The sequence below is a fragment of the Aotus nancymaae genome, unplaced genomic scaffold (genome assembly GCF_030222135.1).
Source record: "Aotus nancymaae isolate 86718 unplaced genomic scaffold, 86718_ANA_hifiasm-v0.15.2.pri h1tg000029l, whole genome shotgun sequence".
Lineage (NCBI taxonomy): Eukaryota > Metazoa > Chordata > Mammalia > Primates > Aotidae > Aotus > Aotus nancymaae.
Genome location: NW_026988442.1, coordinates 13456030 through 13478447, shown reverse-complemented (window position 1 = coordinate 13478447; position 22418 = coordinate 13456030). Strand labels below are relative to the sequence as shown.

The 22418-nt window shown below is 45.4% G+C and overlaps 1 protein-coding gene and 1 pseudogene across 6 annotated transcripts in view; one reads left to right on the top strand and one right to left on the bottom strand.

Annotated features, from left to right (window-relative positions):
* Positions 1 to 1387: 1387 nt before the first annotated feature.
* CBFA2T2 (CBFA2/RUNX1 partner transcriptional co-repressor 2) overlaps positions 1388 to 22418 on the bottom strand; it is a 150229-nt gene continuing 129198 nt past the window's right edge. For 5 of the 6 annotated variants that reach the window (XM_012455182.3, XM_012455181.3, XM_012455183.3 and 2 more), the window contains exons 8-11: positions 22034 to 22229; positions 13803 to 13871; positions 10081 to 10271; positions 1388 to 6226 (exon numbers count right to left, since the gene is read on the bottom strand). In XM_012455182.3, the coding sequence (XP_012310605.1) occupies positions 5927 to 6226; positions 10081 to 10271; positions 13803 to 13871; positions 22034 to 22229 (756 nt within the window). In that variant the 3' untranslated portion in view covers positions 1388 to 5926. The remainder of the gene's footprint in view (positions 6227 to 10080; positions 10272 to 13802; positions 13872 to 22033; positions 22230 to 22418) is intronic. The other variant, XM_021665816.2, reaches the window with a different exon arrangement.
* Positions 16761 to 17325, top strand: LOC110567177 (small ribosomal subunit protein eS26-like; annotated as a pseudogene).

Genomic DNA, 22418 nt, shown 5'->3' with positions numbered 1-22418 from the left:
CTCCAGCCTGGGCGACAGAGTGAGACTCCATCTCAAAAAAAAAAAGTACATTCATTATAACTTATCTAGCATCTGGGTGTTTTGCAGTCATGAAAAGATTTTCAGTCTTTTTTTTGTTTGAGACAGTCTCACTCTGTCGCCCAGTCTGGAGTGCAGTGTTGTGATAGCTCACTGCAACCACCGCCTCCCGGGTTCAAGAGGTTCTCCTGCCTCAGCCTCCCGAGTAGCTGGAACTACAGGTGTGTGCCACCACCCCTGGCTAATTTTTTGTATTTTTAGTAGAGACAAGGTTTCACCGTTTTAGCCAGGCTGGTCTTGATCTTCTGACCTCCTGATCCGCCTGCCTCGGCCTCCCAGTGCTGGGATTACAGGTGTAAGCCACTGTGCCCGGCACCCGCCTGCCATGTCTATGGCACATAGCTTTCCACCAACTTAGTGCAGGGCTGACAGTCCCATGACTGAGATCTTGTCATTGTTCTAGGTGGGCAGATTGTAGTGCGGCCCAGAAAGGTTTGCAGTTGGCACCACCTGCATCAAAGATCATAGAGCCAAGCCCCAGGCCACAGGCCAGCCCCTCTCCCTTTGCATTCGAGAGGACTGCCAAGCTGGTGCTGCCAATCAGCCTCTTGGGCAAGGCTGCTCAGGAGAGGTGGGCCTCAGGCAGGGAGCACAGATGGGTATTGGAGTGACAGAAGTGAGGCCTCAGCTCACCAGCTGGTAAACTGGCCTGGCAGCCTGAGATTCCACACACAGGTGTGCCTGTACCAGCCTTAGGGCCATGGAAAGTACCACCCAAGGGCTGCTGGAAGTAACGGTGGGCTTTTAGGGAGAGTAATTTGAACACTTCAAGGATCCAAGAAATGTTCAGTATCAAAAATTCCACTTTGGGAAATTATCCTAAGGAAATAAATCATGCAAAGGAAGAGTATGCATAGGAGATGTATGTTGTACTGGAAAACTCGAACGCAATCCAATTGCCCAACAGGAGGTGAAGAGTTAAAAAATCGTACCACTGCACTCCAGGCTGGGCAGTAGACACCGTCCCCTCCACCAAAAAAAATCACTTGAGGAGTAACGAGGAGTGTCTGGAAGTTGTTGGCCCTAACCACAGGCCCACTGGTGGGCTCCAACATCCAGCCTGGTTGGGCCTGGTCCCCACAGGGCAGTGATGAGCTGCTGCAGCTGGCTTCCCAGAGAGGACAGCTCCAGGCCCGTGGGGTGCAGGGACCTCCTGCTTCATTTCCTTGGGTGCTCTTCAGGCCACGACTAGAACCAGTTGGGGCCGCTCTCTCCCACTTCCTCAAGAATTTGGGAATTAGGGCAAGGGGTCATATCCCAGTGTAGGGACCACCTTCCCTCCCAGTTCCATTCCATCTTGAGGCAGGAAAGGAATATAGCCTTTTTATTGACTACTTTAAGTAGAACAAACTAAATACATATTTAACAGTTTTGGTTCGTTTATACAGTACATTAAATAAGTTATGCACAGAGTTAAGTAACAAAAGTTCCTATCAGAGTAAAATGACAAAGCACAGAAAAACCAGACTCTAACGCATTCTGTGGGTGGTTTCACATTCATCATCCCCCTTTAAAAACCACGCGTGGAGGCTTCGTTTTCCATTTATTTACATTGACTTTCTTTTATGAGTGGAGCCTTTGTAGCCTCGTCAGGAACTTGGAAAGCCACGTACGGGTACTGAAGGCCTCTCAGCCCAGCAGCCCTTTCAATCATTTGCCTAATACTTATTGCTGCTTCTCTGCCGACTCCAAGGTAGGGACAGGCTGTCTCTGACAGACACCAGCGCACATGCCCTATTTGGTATAAGCATCACTGAGTGTACACTGGGCAGCCATAGGCCCTACCAGATGGGGTCTGTGAGGGAAGTTCCACATCGGGGGCTGTGGAGGGGGAGGAGGGGACCTAAGGCCCACCCCTCAGGCCTCCTAACCTTCTCCTGGCTCAAGATGGAAAAGGTCACCTGCACCATCATCTTTGGAAATGAGCATGTCAATGCCCGAGGGCGAAGAGGCAGGTAGTCAATGTTTTGGTTTCACAAGAACTACAGACACTCCAGAGTTGGAAGGGCCCTGTGAAGCCGCTGGCGCAGCCCCTGCCAGAATCTGGGCAGGGCTGCTCTCGACAGCTGGCCATCTGGCCTGTGCTCAAAAGTCCATGCTCCGCTCGCTCTTTTTCCATTTGGTTCAGACTTGCTACCACCCAGTTCTCTGCAAACAAACAGCTTAAAAAAAAAAAAAGAATCTAAGGAGGTTGGTTTGGTCTTCTGACCTGGGAGCCTGGAAACCTTGTTTCTAATTCAGTTCTGAAGAAAGCCTCCATGAAGTGTTCTATTTTCAGTGATTTATTCAATTCATAATCCCTTCTATGATTTCCAGGACAGATGGCCGTCCGGTCTTTCTGAAAAGCTCACTGCCATACGATTCCAGCTGTGTTGAACCTTCAAACGCATTTGCTAAGATATCCTCTAGAACTACCCAGAATGTCTATACCCTTTGCAAGCAGGTGATGAGGCTGAGGCTCGCTAAGTCTGGGACAGGGCTGTACAAAGCAGAGTGGATTTTCTGTCTGGAAGCTGGAGCTGTCAAGTTGACACCAGTAAGAACTCCTGATGACCTTCTGGTCCAAATGGGCAAAGGAAGTCCACGCTGCAGAGAGCGGGCAGCAGCTGAGGCCAGGTGTGGACTTGTGGTGGGAAGATGTGTCCCGTTTCCAGACTCAGACCCACTGACAGACTAACCCAGTACCGCCCTAGAAATAATCCACCCGATCTGTGACCACATGGTCACCCAACTGGGCCTGAGCGGATCTGCTAGAGCACCAGCCCCGGAGCTGCAGGGCCCAACGTGGAGTGTCCCCACCTCCTGAGGTGGACTGCCTAGGCCTGGGCTTAAACAACTTCTTGAGTCACCTTTACCACCGGATAGTCAGACATGATGCAGGCAAGTGGGGATCAAAAAAAAAAAAAAAAAAAAAACAAAGATGTGAAACCCGGCCCTCAAAAAACTTGGGACATTTGGCATCTTTGGTCTTCTCTGGTTCTTGCAGTCATTCCTCACTTGGCAGGAGACCACGATGTCCCAGAACACATCAGTGCCGTTGGCGGGAGGCGCTGTGCACTGGTCTTATCCTAGACATGTCTGGCTGATGGCCATTCACATGTTGCATTTGCTTTTTGGTTTCTAGGTTTCTGTACCACCATGCCAGCCCCTCTCTGCCTTTTGTCACTGCAAATATTAACCATGGAGGTCAGTTCTCTAAGCAGCCTGAACTTCCACTCCCAACCTGGTAGCTGAGGTGCTGTCAGCAGAGGTTGGAAACCATGCAAGGAACCTGGACTCGCTCCTGCACCACTCCACTGGTGCTCCTCCTCCTGACCAGAGTTGAAGAATTTCAGAAAGGGATTCCTAAAATGTGAACAGGGAGTCCTGGACAGAGGCCCTCATGACTTCTGTGTGAAACTGACCAGAATTAACACAGCTAAAGGTTAATCAATGGAGCTTCAGTGTTGAATACTGCCCAGGGTTGCAGATCAGCCTCTGGGCAGCACAGGAGCAAGGTGGAAAACCAAACTGTCACAGGAACCACAGCCCACTAAAGTAGGCCAGGCTCTGTACACCAAACCTAAGCCTTAGCTGTAGAAATGGGCACTGGGGTTGCTAAATATTATTTTGTTGGCTTTTGGCTTCTTATTCCAACCAGTAAAAGCATGAGCTACCCTGAGTGGGTTTACGGCCACTGGAAATTTTTAAAACCTGCTTAAGGTGTTCAGCCAATGAATCCATGAAAAACCAGTAAGCTGGTGTAGAGGCCCTGCGACCTCCTTGTCAGACAGCCAAGTCTTATGGAAATATAGCCCTGTCCAGGGTACTGACTCCATTCTCTAGTCAGGGTTCCCCACCAAGGGCTTGAGGCTTAATGAGGAAGGTGGGGATGGGAGAATACCAGTGTATTAGGACTGGAAAACTGTGGGTCCTATGTGTTCCACAGCAAAGTAACATGATCCTCTGCTGTTCTTTCCCTGGTCATACCTCACTTTAGGCAATGGAAATCTAGGCATTTTAAAGGTGTCATGTACTAGGTTTCTTTGTAAGACTGAAAATGCTTGGTTACGGTAAATTAGGGACTTGACATTCTTAAAGTAAGATGTAGCTGTATGCAACAAGACTGTGTGGATCCCTTGTCCTCTATGGTACTGACAGTTTTTATTTTAGACTCTGGTCAGTGCATAGAAAGTGGAGATTCAACCTGTGTTTCAAAGGCCAGCTGGAAAAGGGCCAATCAAACTTAATCCAACTGATTCTTGGGTGTGAGAGGATGCTGGAGGCTTGAAGGTGGAGAGCAGGAGGGTCAGGGTCCTCAAGACTCCCATCAAAACCCCAAAAGACAGGCCAGGAGACCAGCCTGGCCAACATGATGAAACCCTGTCTCTACTAAAAATACAAAAATTAGCTGGGCGTGGTGGCGGGCACCTGTAATCCCAGCTACTCGGGAGGCTGAGGCAGGAGAATGGCTTGAACCTGGGAGGTGGAGGTTGCAGTTAGCCAAGGTCGTGCCACTGCACTGTGACAGAGCGAGACTTGGTCGGAAAACAACAACAACAACAACAACAAAAAGCAAAAGAGAAGAAATGTGGGAGGCAGTTCCAAACATTCTGAAAAGGGTATAGGTGATGTCCCGTTTGAAAAATTGGTGAGCTTTTCCCAAAATGGTTCTCCTATTTCATGAAACCTTTCTGATGAGCTGTCGGATAATACAAGAGAAGGAAACAGAAATTGTGTGCCTGATAATAAATCCACTTAGTAGGTGTAATGACCTGAAATGATGAGGTTTGAAGAATTCTTTCAGGTCCAGAAGGGCTGCTTAGATGAGACCAGGCCTTGACAGCAGGGGCAAGTCCTACCAACCTGCCACAGCACGTCCGGCAGGACAACTGTGTCTCAGCAGTTGCCAAATAGAGCCCATGGGCAGAAGATGCCCACAGCAATCCAGATGTGTGTGGTCTGAGATAAAAGGACACAGAACAAGATGACTGTGCAAACAGCCAAGTGGTGGGAGAAGGTCTGTATTTCCATGAGATGATCCACTCAGTAATTTGACGATACTAGTTTGGCCAACATGCTCAGAGAGAACAGACTATCCACAACTGAGTCTCATTCTCTCTCAGACCAATCCATGCGTTGGAAACTATTTTCTGCACAAGCAAAATCAAGAGAAAAAAACAGGTCCCAAACTAAAGTAGCCAGCAAGGTTGGAAGATCTTGTCCAAAATCATGTGATGTGCGGGAAGTTTTATTTGTTTATGTTTTTGCTACTATGGGTGCTTTTATTGCAACAGTGACTTCTTTCCTGTGGACTCTGAGATCTGAACAAGTCTGAACAGCAGGGTTGAGAAGGGAGTCCTGAGTGCCGCCTGTTGCTTACCCAAGTCCCCATGAGGCCAACCAGTGTCATCTGCTGAGGGTGGAGATAGGGCCGAAGGAGCTGTTCAGGGTGAGGGGGCTGCTCCTTATCCGAGGGGCTTCCTCCACCAGCCTGCTGCCTGCCACCTCCAGCCTAGCCGGGCACATTCAAAAGTCTGCTGACTCAAGGAGATGGGGAGGGGAGCTGGTGGTCTACACTGAGAAGGAACTGGCTAAGCCAGCTTCAATGGGGAGAGGAACAACTAGGAAAGCCATGGAGGTGGCAGTGGGGCCGGGCCGGCTGCCCATGTGTAGAGACTGGCACACTGGCTCCACAGACGGCAAGTGCCCAGAGAGGCTGTGGGTGCTATTATTCAGGCTTGGACTCTTCCTGACTCCAATTCTTGCTGATGACCCAGCAGCTACATGTATGGGTTCCTACAGCCAGTCCCTTGGTCCAAACGTTCTGTGGTACTGAGCGGCCATCAGGGTAACTAGAGTCTGGGGCTCAGAGGCCGTTGGTGTCGATGGCTGTCACGGAGGCAGGTGTTGAGGAACGCGAGGTGGTTGCAGAGGTCTTGTCCAGGGCTGGGCTGGGCACGCTGCAGTCGGCGGACCTGGCAGAGGAGCCCCTGCCTACAGGAAGCAGCGGCCGGCCCTGGCCGTGGGGGCTCTGGCCATGCAGGTTCTGACCACAGAGACGGTGGTGCCGCTCCCAGTCCTTGTGCTGGCAGAAAGAGCCGCAGTATCGTGCGATATTACAGCCACTGCATGTCTCGCTGGCTTTGCGGCCACAGTTCCAGCAGTTCTGCAAGACACAGGCACCAGTTAGTGGTTGCTGGGATTGAGGGGCAGGCTTGGCATTCATCCCCTGCACAGTAAAGCAAGGGGCTGCAGGTAGAGAACCCCAGCTTTGGAGCTACATACAGCTGTGGTCAAGTCCTCCCTCTACTGCTGTTTATGAGAAATACACACCACCTTTCTGAGTTTCCTTCATTTGTAAAACAAGAAAACTATTTACCTGCAGGATGACAGGAACAATGAAACGAAGGATGCCTAGGACAGGTAGTCCATCTCTTCTGCTTAAGGCATAGACTCATCTTTTGACTCAGATTTTAATAGTCAGAAACCAAACAAAACTCTGTGCCAGGGTCTCCCCCAATAGCCATCTATCCTAAGACCACGTGTTAAGACGAACATTTATCCTGCTCCTTTCTGCATGTGCCACCACGCCTGGCTAATTTTTGTATTTATATATATATAAAATATATATTCACTAGAGACGGGGTTTTGCCATGTTGGCCATGCTGGTCTTGAACTCCTGGGCCTAAGTATCTGCCCGTCTGCCCGTCTCAGCCTCCCAAAGTACTGGGATTATAGGCACCTGGCTGATACTGCACCTCTCACTAGAGAAATAATCTTATTTTTACTGATAATCTTAACCAAAGCTACTGCTGTTGTTTTTTTTTTTTTTTCCTTTCTTTTGGAGAAACGGTCTTGCTATTGTTGCCCGGGCTGGACTTGACTTCCTGGGCTCTAGAGGTCCTCCCACACTCCCACCTTAGCCTCCTGAGTAGCTGGGACTATAGGCGTGTGCCACCATGCCTACCTAATTGTTTAATTTTTTGTAGAGACAGGGACTCCTTATGTTGCCCAGGCTGGTCTTGAACTCCTGGCCTCCAAGGACCCTCCCACTTTGGCCTCTTAAAGAGCTGAAATTACAGGCAAGGGCTACTGTGCCTGTTCCTAGTAATTATCAGACCAATAGGATGGCAGCGGCTATACTCATTAAACAGAGATGGAGACTGACTCTTTTAAGAGTGTACTGCCAGTGTGAGAGGGAAGTGGGACCAGAAGTCAGGGCTCCTAACCTCCAGTCCTGGCCTCCTCCTTCCCCCATACCAAACCATCTTTCACAAGATGAACAAGAAACTCCAGGGATACCTGCTAAATTTCAACTAGAATATTCTGGATGAATATTCTTGATGGACGAGAATCAGCCCTTTTAGTCCAATGCAAACTCATCCAAAGGACAGGCTCTCTGTCTCTTCCCTGCTTTGAAAAGTGATTTTGCAGGGATAGGTGCTGGTGTGCACCTCACCTGGAGGCCATTTTGAGGCTTGTTTAAAAGCACAATTCTGAAAATGGAGAGCTGGGATTTAAACCTACGCAGTCCAGATCCAGGATGTATGCTCTTGGCCAAAAGCTGTACTTTTCCTTTGGAGACAGATATAGTTAAACACAGAGATAAAAGTAGATAAATACAGACAAATACAGATACTGATATGGATGGCTATAGATACATAATTAAACATGCAGAACAGATATATCACTCTCAAAAACGATTCACTTTTTTTATCTGAGGCAGTTTCATTCTTGTTGCCCATGATGGAATGCAATGGTGTGATCTTGGCTCACTGCAACCTCCACCTCCTGGGTTCAAATGGTTGTCCTACCTCAGCCTCCCGAGTAGCTGGGATTATAGGCACGTGCCACTACACATGGCTAATTTTTTACTTTTAGTAGAGATGGGGGACTAGGCTGGTCTCAAACTCCTGACCTCAGGTGGTCCGGCCGCCTCAGCCTCTCAAAGTGCTGGGATTACAGGCGTGAGCCACCGTGCCTGGCACAATTCTCTTTTCTTTTCCCCTCATCTTGCCATCGTCATCATTTTTTTTTTCTTTTTAAGGAGATAGAGTCTTGCTCTCTCACCCAGGCTGGAGTGCAGTGTTACGATCATGGTAGCCTTGAGCCTCTTGGGCTCAAGCAATCCTCCTGTCTCAGCCTCCAAAGTAGCTCTACTATAGATGTGTGACACCATGCCTGGCCAACTGCAGAAATGGAGTCTCGCCATCTAGCCCAGGCTGGTCTTTAACTCCTGAGCTCAAGTGTTCCTACTACCTTGGCTTCCCAAAGTGCTGGGATTACAGGTATCGGCCACTGCACCCAGCCTCAAAAACAATTCTAAAGAAAAAGGAGGAGGAGAGAAGGAAAAGGGAGGGGGGTTAAATAGACTGTTTTCTCTCTTTTTTTTAATTCATATTTTCTATAAGCAAGAGACTGTTTTCTCACAACCCACAGTATCTATATTGAAGAGCTATACTAAGTTATTTCACCACATCCTTGGTGATCCCCACATGGTATTTAGGCATTTTCATCTGCACACTGCTATGCCTGACAGTATGATACTGAAATGGACAATATAAATGACAAGAAAATAACATTTCTATGGTTTAAAAGAAAAAGTGCTTCTATAATCCCAGCACTTTGGGAGTCCAAGGTGGGTGGATCACTTCAGGGCAGGAGTTCGAGACCAGCCTGGCCAACATGGCAAAAACCTGTCTCTACTAAAAATATGAAAATGAGCTGGGCATGGTGGCACACACCTGTAGTCCCAGCTACTCAGGAGGCTGAGGTGGGAAAATCACTTGAACCCAGAGGTGGAGGCTGCAGTGAGCTGAGACTGCACCATAGCACTCCACCCTGGGTAAGAGTGAGTTCTTTTTTTTTTTTGAGATGGAGTTTCGCTCTTCTTACCCAGGCTGGAGTGCAATGGCGCGATTTCGGCTCACCGCAACCTCCGCCTCCTGGGTTCAGGCAATTCTCCTGCCTCAGTCTCCTGAGTAGCTGGGATTACAGGCACGCACCACCATGCCCAGCTAATTTTTTTGTATTAGTAGAGACGGGGTTTCACCATGTTGACCAGGATGGTCTCGATCTCTTGACCTCGTGATCCACCCGCCTTGGCCTCCCAAAGTGCTGGGATTATAGGCTTGAGCCACCGCGCCTAGCCCAAGAGTGAGTTCTTAACTTCAAGAGAATGTCCCAAAGACAGCCGGTCTCCCATCCAGTAGATAAGATCTACTTACTTACAGAAAGAAACTTGTTTCTCGTTTTAAAGCTAAAAAATGACTAAAATGAAAGTTACAGAAAAACGGCATTGAATTTGAAAGGGCTGCTCGAATGCTTTGGTACAGGTTGTTTTCGTTTCAGTTTGTGCATTTTTCTCCTCACTGTAGTATCCAAGTGTCCTGTACAGAACCATCACCAAGTCCTGGGCCCTGAGTCCTGGGCAATCAGGCAGATATACCCAACCTGTTACTTCAGTCCACAAGCCAGCTATCCTATTTCTAAAAATTCTAGATGCTAAAGGACCCTGCACTTTCTTACTCCTCTACCCTGACTTCAGCACTGAGGGAGTATATCAGTTACATTCCCTGAGCCACAGTCTCCTCATCTGTGAATCAGAGATTCAACATAGTATCTACCTCATAGGGCCAATGTGAGACTCAAAAAGAAAATATGCAACTTCGCTGTGTGTCTGGCACACAGTAAGCTAACTTTGTCAATGCTGGTCATCATCATCATCATGCAATTACACAAACTCTGTCTTTAGGGTGAATTCCCAAAATTTTAACCAATACACTGAGCCTCTCTCTCTCTATATATGTGTATGTGTGTAAAAATACGATGTAATAATTTATTATCTTGGCATGTAAAATAGTCTTAGTGTGAGAACCAAAACTCTTCTGGTACTGGATAAAAATTATCATCGTCGAGCTCAAGAGCAGACTGCCTGTGTCTTCCTGCTCAGCGTACAGGGCAGCGGGCATGGTCACTCCAGCTGCCTGCCCCGGCCCCTAGGGCTAACAGAGCTCTGACCTCTGTGGACTCCTCTTGCTCGTTGATGACGAGGAAAGCGTCCTCCGCGGCCTGCCGCTTGACGTCTGCTATGGTTTGCTCCATTCGTGCTCTCTCTGTTGCAATCACTTCAAAGGCTTTCTGCTCTGCTTCAGCAACAGCCTTCTGTACTTCTGACATGGCCTGAATTTTCACCTTATTCACAGCTTCTTCTAGAAGAAAGTGACAGTAAAATTAACTGGCCGAGAAATCTTTTCCCTCCCACCCCATAGCATTTCTAAGAAAGGACAGAGCTGACATAAAATGATCTTTTCTAAAACTACACAGGGAGGAATACATGATATTCATACTCATGCATCCATCCATGTAGGTGCTGGCTGGGTACTTAGATGGAGGTGGCCACTGAGCTAGGACTGTGGACATGGGTCACTAGACACAGGCCACACTCTCATGACATGTTATGTCACTATAAGAGAATAGAGTTCCAAGGAGAAAAGTGATCAGCTCTTCAGTGGGCAGGGGAGAATCAAGACAATGTGTTTTGGTTGAGATGGTGGATGGAAATGAGTTTGCAAAGTCTTGCGTGCCAGACTAAGAAATTTGACTTTTGTTTTTCTTTTATCTTTTTTTTTTTTGAAAACAGGGCCTTGCTCTGTTGCCCAGGCTGGAGTGCACTGCCGTGATCACAGCAAACTACAGCCTTAACCTCTGAATCATGATCCTCCCACCTCAGCCTTCTGAGTAGCTAGGGCTACAGGTATGTCCCACCATACTCCGCTAATTTTTAAATTTTTTGTAGAGATGAGGTCTCACTATGTTGCTCAGGCTGGTCTAGAACTCCTGGGCTCAAGTGATCCTCCTACTTGAGCCTCCCAAAGTGCTGGTGTTAAAAGTGTTATAGGAGTGAGGCACCCTGCCCAGCTTGACCTTATTTTCTAAAGGAAACTTCACAAAGGATTCTATGCAAGGGAAGATTAAAGACAGAGATAGCAACTGGGAGGCTAGTGCAATGATTAAGCTGATAGAAAAGGCTGCATTTAGGCAGGAGTCAGTGGCACTGAGGAAGGGATGAGGCAGAAAAAGGTTGGGAGTACTGAAGAGCCTGGATGCGGAGGTGAAAGAGAATGGCAGTGCTAGGCAAATGAACTGGACAGTCCACACAAAGCTAGTGTGGAGGCAAGTGAGAAGGCAGAGGTGCCTCCAGGGCATCTAGGTGAAAATGGCTGGGAGGAAATTAAATAAATAAGGCTAAGAGGCCCCCAGCCACCACTCCACGATCCCTGCCAAAAAATAAAAAGGAAAAGACTAGGTGGAGAAACAAGGGCTAAAACATAGATTTGAGCAGACTGCCAGGAGCCCTGGACTTTTAAATCCTGTCCACTTAACCATCATCCTACCTGGTTCCTGATCACTTCCTTCCATCACCAATGCCCTGCTTGATTTCTCTAGTGTAGATACTGCAAATAACACATTCATGTGTTTGAGTCTCAGCCCAGTGAGAATGTGAATGTTTAGTCCTAATATAATAGCTCCCGACATGAGTCCACAAGACCAGACTATAAAGAAGCCTAAGGAAACTCCCTCACGGTTTACCTCTTGCACATGGCACAGGCTCAATGGAGGTTCAAACACAGAATTCTAGGCTGCCATGAAACAACTTTCCATCTGATGGCTCTGGCCTTAAGAAAAGAAGTCTTCACCCCAAAGGCCAAGAAACTTCCTCAGGTCTCTTATTAGATCCCTCTTATTGAGCCAGCATTAACAGTGCTCTCAGGTACATTTTAACTCCTCAGCTTAAGCATGAATTAGTAATCATCTCAGTTTGGCTAGCTATCATGCTGGAGGTCATCTAAGGTCATAGATGGCACTGAAGCAGAGCAAGGACTCAAATTTAGCTGGCCAGCACCAAAGTTGGGCTCTTAACCATAGTTAACCAAAGGTATCTCCCAATTAATCAAAGTCACTAGTTTTTTTTTTTTTTTTTTTTCCCCCCAGTGCTTTTCCAACATGAATAAAGTCACTAGTTTTAAAGAGATCTTGTGGCTGGGCACGGTGGCTCATGCCTGTAATCCTAGCACTTTGGGAGGCCAAGGCAGGTGGATCATCTGAGGTTAGGAGTTCGAAATTAGCCTAACATGGTGAAACCCCATCTCTACTAAAAATACAAAAATCAGCTGGGCATAGTGGTGGGTGCCTATAATCCCAGCTACTTGGGAGGCTAAGGCAGGGCAGTCACTTGAACCTGGGATATTGTGAAACTGTACTCCCGCCTGGGTGGTGAAGCAGAACTACATCTCAAAAAAAAAAAAAATAATAAAGAGAGAGAGAGATTTTGTGTATAGTAATTGTTCTCTTCACCTTATGATGATCTTCATTTCCCAAAATTTTATTCCACTTCTTGTTAACATAATATACATTTTCCCATTTTCAACTGCAAGGATTTTTACAAGTTACATGCAGTTTTCCAAATTGTTTTAAATGGTGAAATAATACTTTGTTGTGCAGCAACACAGGGGCTCATTGCAGCCTTGACTTCCTGTGCTCAAGCGATCCTTCTGCCTCAGCCCCCCAAGTAGCTAGGTCTGCCAACCTTGGCCTCCCACAGTGCTGGGATTACAAGTGTGAGCCACCACACCCCACCGACACTGTTGCTTCTTTAATACTTTGTGTTTAAGTCTGCTCCATTTTTGAAAGGGAACATTCAAAGGCATGAAAGTGAGGAAAGATTCCAAGAATTTGCATGTACTCCGTTAATTTCTTACATAAGCCTCTGACCAATTATTGAGTGTCATCAACAAGGTCTTCTAAAATTGTCAATAACTGAGGGCTAATTTATCAGAGATGCTTTATCTTACATTATCTTGACTACTAGTAAGGAAAAATAATTTGCAATGTTTATTTGTATTTCTCATAATGTGTCTGTTCATATCTTTATTTACTACTGTCTTGATGCTATTAAAACAGTCTTTATGAATGTAGGTATTACATTTTTATAGAAATAAATTTTATCTTAGTAAAAAAACCAAAAATTGTATTGGACTTAAAAAATGAAATTAGGATGGGGAGGCAAGAAGGAAAAGAATCCTAGTATTTGGTCTTGAACTTCCGATCTCAGGTGATCCACACACCTTGGCCTCCAAAGTGCTTGGATTACAAGCGTGAGCCACCACGCCCAGCCAAGAATCCTAGTATTTGGATAAGGTTGACGTTAGAGATATGACGTTCATCCCTGAACTTACAGAATAGGCTGTCCTCACCCTTCTTATTCTTGTAAAAAGGAGGCCTACCAAGAACAGCTGTGACTATAGTGGCATGGTGAAGGTGAAAGAAAGCACAGGGGGGTTACAGAGCTGTGCCCAGAGCAGAATTTGGGCACAAATGTGGTAGCAGTGTGAACACAGTGTATTATAGATGCCAGTGAAGAGATCAGGCAAAATGAACTCTGCCACTGGCCCCGAAACAGGGCATGTCGACAGGTACTTATTACCTCAGCATGACCCAGTGGAAGAGTGTGAAAGGGACTAGAGGGAGCTATTCCAAACTCCTGACCTGCAAAGTAACAAGACAGGAAGTCGGGGAGACATGCAGGACAAGCCAGGGTGGGACAGGCAGGAGCCTAGAGCCCTGAGGAGCAGGTTATTACACAACCAAAAGACTCAGTTACCAACCATCCGCCCAGTTATCTGTTCCCTGCTCCCACAAATTAGTGAGTACACATGACCTACGAGCAGTAAGACACATACCTGTTTTTTTCCAAAACTCCACAGGTACGTATCCTGTACCTGGCCTGCTGTTGAATTCTCTCTGAGAATCTGCAGAAGAGACATAAAAAGCATAGGGTCAGAAGCTGTCTATGATCAGTAGTTTTATTTTTGATCAGATTTCTCATTAACCACTTAGATTCAAACATATATTTCATTTATTATTAAAAAAACTCTCATATAAGGGCTAAAAATTAGATTATAGCATAGTACAGTAAATATTTAGTTTTAAAACACAACCCCCCATCAAATTAACAGCATTTCAAAGTGGTGAGATTAAAAGTGATCTTCATTTTCTTCTTTTTATTTACCTATTATGTCCTAATTTTCCCCCCATAAAACATGTATGTGTTTTTAAGGTACAGTATTTCCTAAAATATAAATGTATAAACATTAAGTGCACACGGATTTTTTGTTTTGTTTTTTGAGACAGAGTCTTGCTCTGTTGCCCAAGCTGGAGTGCAGTGGTGCGATCTCGGCTCACTGCAACTTTTGCCTCCTGGGTTCAAGTGATTCTCCTGCCTCAGTCTCCCAGGTAGCTGGGACTACAGGTGCACACCACCATGCCTGGCTAATTTTTGTACTTTTAGTACTTTTAGTAGAGATGTGGTTTCATCATGTTGGCCAGGCTGGTCTTGACCTCTTGACTCTTGACCTCAAGTGATCCACTGTGCCTGGCCTGTGCACACAGATATTTATATGCATGTGTGTGTATGTCCATATCTAATTCAATAGTCCCCACCATGCACAGGTTTCTGGCACTGCCCTGTATATGTGTCAGGGAATATAGCTTTTGTTTTTGGCAATTCTGAATCCTTACATGTGATTTAAGGAAGTTTCTATTAAAGTGTCTTAGCTTATGAACTGAATTAAGAAGAAAAAAAAAAGTAGTTAAAAAAAAAAAAAAAAACCAACAGCCTGGGCGTGGTGACTCACGCCTGTAATCCCAGCACTTTGGGAGGTGGGTGGATTGATTGCCTGAGCTCAGAAGTTCAAGACCACCCAGGGAACATGGTGAAACCCCATCTCTACTAAAAATACAATACAAAAAAATTAACTGGTGTGGTAGCACATGCCTCTAGTCCCAGCTACTTGGGAGGCTGAGACAAGAGAATCGCTTGATCCCCGGTGGCGAAGGCTGCAGTGAGCCAAAACTGTACCACTACACTCCAGCTTGGGCTATGGAGTAAGGCTCTATCTCAAATAAATAAATAAATAATAAATTTTAAAAACTCCAACACAACTATGATCTGAAATGCTGCATTCAAAATATGTGTTTTTCCCCAAAGAAACATATCAGTGGTTTGCTGGGAAGGACACGGGGTGGAGAGTGACTTGTCATGTATGCTTACTGTGATTTTGAAATACAATTAAAAAACCCTATGGGGTATTACTGCCTGTCACCCAGGCTGGAGTGCAGTGGTGCAATCATAGCTCACTACTGTAGCCTTGAACTCTTGGGTTCCAGCAGTTCTCTCACTTCAGTGTCAAGAATAACTGGGATTATATGAGCCACCGTGCCTGGTGTTATACAACATATTTTATGGAAAATGGTTCTATTCCTTATGAAGTGTGAAAACTGAAGTAATTTAATGTTGTCAGTATCTGGGTACTACTTTCTTTGAGCTTTAAAAAAAAAACTGTAAAACACATAAAATTTACCATTTTAAACTGTATAATTCAGTGACATTTAGTACATTCACAATGTTGTGCAGCCATAACTACTATCTAATCCAGAAGATCTTCATTGCCCCAAAAGGGTACCTCGTACAGGCTAGTAAACTTAAAATTTTGATAGTATTAATACTTCCTGTGAGACAGGGCTCTCTGGAGTGCCATCACCATGGCTAATAAAAGGAAAACAAAAGAGCTCTCTCTAACATATAGATCAGGTTCCTGATTCATGTCATTTGTGAAACACCTAGAAACTGAGATCCATGAAATAAACACAGGGAGAAGTCTACGACAGAAACAGCCACACAAACATAAGTGAAGGAACAAGTAGTACATCGCTATCAACTTAAATAAGAAAAACTGGTAGGAGAAAGGGTCTGAATGTAGATAACACTTATAAAATAAGAAAACAACGTAAGAAACACTTATTTACTTGTGGGGCCTTGGGGAAACCTGACAACCAAGGAAAAGCCACCTTGCTTCAGTTATCAGTATGACCTTGGTCATATCCTGTGCATCTGCCTAGTCCTCAGCATTTTATTTCTCTGACAAAAGTAAAAGGTGAGAAGCACTTGACACTAAAGGAATCTCTCAGTTTACTCAGGACAGCCTGGAAGCTAGGGATATTTTCACTCTATGTTCAGAAGCCAGAGCAATGGTTCTTATATCTCTAAACCTGAAAGAGACAAAAGTTATGATCTTCAATTGGTTCACTAAGAAAACTAGAGTCTCAGCTGGAAGCGGTGGGTCACATCATAATCCCAGCACTTTGGGAGGCCGAGGCAGATGGGTGGATCACCATAGCTCATGAGTTCAAGACGACCAGCCTGGCCAACATGGTGAAACCCTGTTTCTACTAAAAATACAAAAACTTAGCCAGGTGTGGTGGTGGGCGCCTGTAATCCCAGCTACTCGGGAGGATGAGGCAGAAGAATTGCTTGAATCTGGGAGGTGGAGGTTGCAGTGAGCAGAGATTGCACCACTGCATGCCAGCCTGGGCAACAAGAGTGAAACTGTCCAAAAAAAAACAAAAGAAAAAAAAAAAAGAAAAAAAAAAAAAGAAAAGGAAACTAGAGTCTCAGAAGCTTTTTCTCCTGAGAACTGATCCTTCTCCTTCATAACCACATCCCATTAATATCCACAGTGATCTCGGCTCACTGCAACCTCTGCCTTCTGGGTTCAAGTGATTGTCCTGCCTCAGCCTCCTGGGTGGTAGCTGGGACTACAGGTGTGTGCCACCATGCCTGGCTATTATTTTTGTATTTTTAGTAGAGATGAGGTTTCACTATGTTAGCCAGGCTGGTCTCTTTCAGTATTTCTATGTGTTTCAAAAATTTCAAAATAAAACATTAGAAAACGTTATCTTGCTTTCTCCGCTACGAGCTTCCAAAATGACAAAGAAAAGAAGGAACAACGGTCGTGCCAAAAAGGGCCGCGGCCATGTTCAGCTGCACGAACTGTGCCCAATGCGTACCCAAGGACAAGGCCATTAAGAAATTCGTCATTCAAAACATAGCGGAGGCCGCAGCTGTCAGGGATATTTCTGAAGCGAGCGTCTTTGATGCCTATGTACTTCCCAAGCTCTATGTGAAGCTACGTTACTGTGTGAGTTGTGCAATTCACAGCAAAGTAGTCAGGAATCGATCTCGTGAAGCCCGCAAGGACCGAACACCCCCACTCCGATTTAGACCTGCGGGAGCTGCCCCACGACCCCCACCAAAACCCATGTAAGGAGCTGAGTAAAAGATTGAAGACAACTATTCTCTGGAGAAAAATAAAATGGAAATTGTACTTGAAAAAAAAAAAAAAAAAGAAAATGTTATCTTTAAATATGTATATAGAAAATTCTACAAGAATACATTGTTAACCGTTAAGCCTATGGAAAAATGTGGGGGGAGGAGAGGCAGCATTTTTACAAATTACTTTGTGTGTGACAGGGTCTTCTTCTGTCACCCAGAGTGCAGTGATGCAAATGATCATAGCTCACTGCAGCCTCCTGGGCTCAGGTCATCCTGCCTCAGCCTCTCGAGTAGCTAGGACTTTAGGCATGTACGACCATGACCACCTAATTTCCTTTCTAAATTTTTTGCACAGACAGGGTTTCACTGTCTAAGGCTTTCCAGGCAAGTCTTGGATTCCTGGCCTCAAACAATTTTCCTGTCTCAGTCTCCCCAAGGGCTAGGATTATAGGTGTAAGCCATTGTTCCAGGCCGCTATATAATTACCTCTGTAAGAATCTACTTCTATGAGAATTAGAATCTTAAATTCTCCTCCTGTGTGAAAACATTTTATACATTTCATTTCTTAAGGAAATCTCCAGCAAGCTTCTGGGCTGTTCCAGTTTGAACTGGGTGCTTTCTAGGCTTGCATTGCCACTAATGCTCAGGGCTCTCCCTCACCGGCCTAGGGAATCCTTTCCTTCCTTTCTTGTGTTGTATCCTGTTTGAGCAATTCAGTGTCTCCCGTTTTCTGATTTACTTTCAAAGAGTGAAAGTATCCTATAGTAGATACTGTGAGAAAGGGCAGGCAGGAGGTGCATTTTTTAAAAATTATAGGCTATTGGCCAGGCCCAGTGGCTCATGTCTGTAATCTCAGCACTTTGGGAGTCCGAGGCAGGCGGATCACGAGGTTGGGAGATCGAGACCATCCTGGCTAATGCCATCTCTACTAAAAATACAAAAAAATATTAGCCGGGCGTGGTGGCACGCGCCAGTGGTCCTAGCTACTAGGAACACTGAGGCAGGAAAATTGTTTGGATCCAGGAGGCGGAAGTTGTGGTGAGCTGAGATCGTGCCACTGCACTCTAGCCTGGGCGACAGTGAGACTTCATCTCAAAATACAAAAATTAAAAAAAAAAATTGCCAGATGCAGTGGCTCATGCCTGTAATCCTAGCACTTTGGGAGGCCGAGGTGGGTGGATCACCTGAGGTCAAGAGTTCGACACCAGCCTGGCCAACATGGTGAAACCTTATCTCTTAAAAAAAATAAAATAAAAATTTAAAAATTGTAGGCTATTAATCTAACAATTGTTTTGGTTAGGTATAGAATTCTAAATTAAAATAATTCTCCTTCAGAATCATCTTATTTCAATGATGCTAAATGACTAAGTCTATTTTCCTGTGTTGTCTACTTGTGATTCAACCTGGAACTGTCTTGCAGGTCTTGGTAATTTTTTGGAATTATTTCAATATTCCATCCTCTCTACTTGTTCTGTTCACTCTTTTTGAAATTCATGATTTGGATATATGAGTTGGGTAGATTTCTAATGTTCTCTTTTTCTTGCCAGAGGTATTAACAATGCTACATTTTTGGTAGTTTTCTTTGCCCTGAAAAGCTACTATTAATTCCGATTTCTGTTTATTTCAGTCTCCAATAGTAGAGACCTACCTCCAGAGAGTGGTCACCCTTAATCGTGCACACACGCCACTAAAAAGTTTCCTGGAAGCCCTGTGACAGTGGATGAGGTCCATCTGCTGTGGGCTTAACTAGATGCAGTTTTCCCAAACTTGCTTGCTTACTGAACTCGTTCAACATATATATTCAGATTCTTTTTTTTTTTTAAGATAGGGTCTTGCTCTATTGCCCAGGCTGGAATGCAGTGGCATAATATCAGCTCACTGCAAGTTCTGCCTCCTGCGCTCAAGCTATCCTCCCAACTCAGTCTCCCATGTAGCTGGGACTAGAGGCACATACCACCACACTCAGCATATTTTCCTATTTTTTGTAGAGATGGGGTTTTACTAAATTGCCCAGGCTGTTCTCGAACTCCTGAATTTAAGCAATCTGCCAGCCTCTGCCTCTCAAAGTGCTGGGATAACAGGCGTCAGCCACCACAGCCGGACTATATTCAGATTTTGAGCCTCAGAATTATGATGTCCAGAGAATGGCCCAGAATGTGAGGTCAACTCTCATTCTGAGAAAAAATTGATAGCCGAGTAAGCATTTTTTCCCTATTTAAAAATTTTCGGCTGGGTATGGCGGCTCATGCCTATAATCCCAGAACTTTGGGAAGCAGAAGTGGGTGGATCACTTGAAGTCAGGAGTTTGAGACCAGCCTGGGCAACACAGCAAAACCCTGTCTCTACAAATAATACAAAAATTAGCAAGGCATGGTAGCTTGCATGCCTGTAATCCCAACTACTCATGAGCATGAGGTATGAGAATTGTTTGAACCCAGGAGGCGAAGGCTGCAGTGAGGCGAGACCATGCCACTGCACTCCAGCCTGGACGACAGAGTGAAGCCTCGTATCAGAAAGAAAAAAAAAGGAATATGGAAATTAGCTGGGCATGGTGGCATGGGCCTGTAATCCTAGCTTCTCAGGAGACTGAGGCAGGAGAACTGCTTGAACCCGGGAGGTAGAGGTTACAGTGAGCTGAGATTGTACCACTGTACTCTAGTCTAGGTGACAGAGCATGACTCGGTCTCAAAATAAATAAATAAATAAATAAATAAATTTTTTTACTTGAAAAATATTACATGGCTGACAAGTTCATAAAATATTAACATGCAATTTAATGAAAATATTAATATACAATTTAATATCATAAGCCCCAGTTCAGGAAAGAGAACAGTACCAGCAACCACAAATCCCTAAGAGGTAAGTAATGGCAAACCATAGTAATATTTAAATAATGCTAGCCAGACTGACAATACTGTCCTAAGAACAGTCCAAAGACATAGCCAGAACTCACTAACTCTGCACCTTCTGCCCACACAGCCAGAGGAAACTCTTCTCCTGATCTCTGTGATAAGCATTTTCTTCTTTTCCTTATGGTTTTTGCACTTATTTATGCATCCTTTAATAAACACTTAAATACATGCCTTGCTGTCTGAGCAAAATCTGTTCATGAAAACACTGTGAATCATAAATTTTCAGGTAGAGGAACCTACATTGCATTAATTTAAATGGGAAAAGTAATAATGCCATACAAAGCCTCTCATCGATTTCTCTCTAAAACACCAAACCACTTTACTTAAATAACTATCCACACCATGGATTTCTGCATAACCCAAGACTTTCATTTATTTATATAATTTTTTTTTTTTTTTTTTGGCAACAGAGTCTCGCTCTGTTGCCTGGGCTTGAGTGCAGTGGCGTGATCTCGGCTCACTGCAACCTCTACCTCCCAGGTTTGAGCAATTCTTGTGCCTGCCTCAGCCTCCCGAGTAGTTTGGAGTACAGGCATGTGCTACCATGTATTTTGTATTTTTAGCAGAGACAGGGTTTTGCCATGTAGGGTTTTGCCATGTTGGCCAGGCTGGTCTTGAACTCCTGGCCTCAAGTGGTCCACCTGCCTCGGCCTCCCAAAGTGCTGGGATTACAGGCATGAGACACTGCGCCCAGCGAACACAAGACTTTTTTTTTTTTTGAGACGGAGTCTTGCTGTTGCCCAGGCTGGAGTTCAGTGGTGCAATTTTGGCTCACTGCAGCTGCCACCCCCCCGGGTTCCAGTGATTCTCCTGCCTCAGCCTCCCGGGTAGCTAGGATTACAGGTGCCTGCCATCATGCCCGGCTAATTTTTGTATTTTTAGTAGATATGGGGTTTCGCCATGTTGGCCAGGCTGGTCTCAAACTCCTGACCTCAGGTGATCCGCCCACCTTGGCCTCCCAAAGTGCTGAGTTTTCCTTAACAGTTTTTGAGACACTAATAGCTGCCTTTAAGGGAACATGCTAGGTCTGTCATAAGAGACTTATTCTCTGTGGTGAACATTTGGGAACTCAGAGTAGGTGGGAAAAGAGTCTGATCACAGATGGCCTGTCACTCAGCTGTGCCTTTGGATAGGGTACCTACTCAGTTATTGGGTGAGTGTGCTGGAACATTTTGAGAGGAGTAACTGAGGCTTGCTAGATGTACTCTGGATTGCTTCTGCTTCAGACTCGGAAAGGCAAGAGGGGACAACCCAGCGTAGTACAGTAAACACTTTTGTAGGAGGCCACCAGGCCATGGTAGACTGAGTGGTATTTTCCTGGACAGTGGGCCGGGGACAGGAGGAGGGAAGGTATGTAAACACTTTTAGGGCTACTGTGAGAAATAAAAGTGATGACAGAAGAGTGCCTAGTATATCTGATACCCAGGCTGAATTTGACAACCAAACATTCTTTGACCAATACCTAGCACACATATATGTAGAGAGAGTTAAAGACAGAACAAAATCACAAATACTCTCCATGAAGAAGAATTACCATTTTTTGAACATGCCAGGTACCAGGCTGGGCATAGTGGCTCAGGCCTATAATCCTGACACTCTGGGAGGCTGAGGCAGGAGGATCATTTGAGGCCAGGAGTCCAAGGCCAGCCTGGGCAACACAGCAAGACCCTGTCTCTACAAAACAAACACCCCCCACCCCAACCACCACACACCAAAACATGCCAGGGGCTTCATATATTTTCTCATTTACTCTTCATAATTACCTGAGTCTCCCTAAATTCACAATTGAGTACCACTCTCCTTTAAAGTAGAAAAAGCCTTCCGTGACATATTGGTGGGCTCTAAAGGCTGACATTTATTCTGGGTTCCCCGCAGACTCTCCCCTTACCATTGTTCAGAGAATCTGCACTCCCAGGGCTGTGTTGCCTGGAGACCAACTCAGTCCCCGTTTTCCTCAGCTCTGTGTTTTCATTGTACCGTCTTTTCCAGTAGTTGAGTTCTTCACGATCTGATTCCTGACAGCGCCGCAGAACTGCCATGGAGCGCCTTGTTTTCTCTACCATTTCCATAATGCAATTCAGTGCCTGAGTCAGAAAGGAGGGCAGGCAGAGATGAGATGAAAGCATTCAAACAACCAACAGTGAAAATCAAGGACAGGCCAACCCAATATAAGGAATTCAGGTTCCTGATAGGTTTAGGAATATCAAGTTTACATTTGAAACCCTTTATTACGTCTGTTTCTCCATCAGCAGGAAGGACACTGGTGTTGAGGC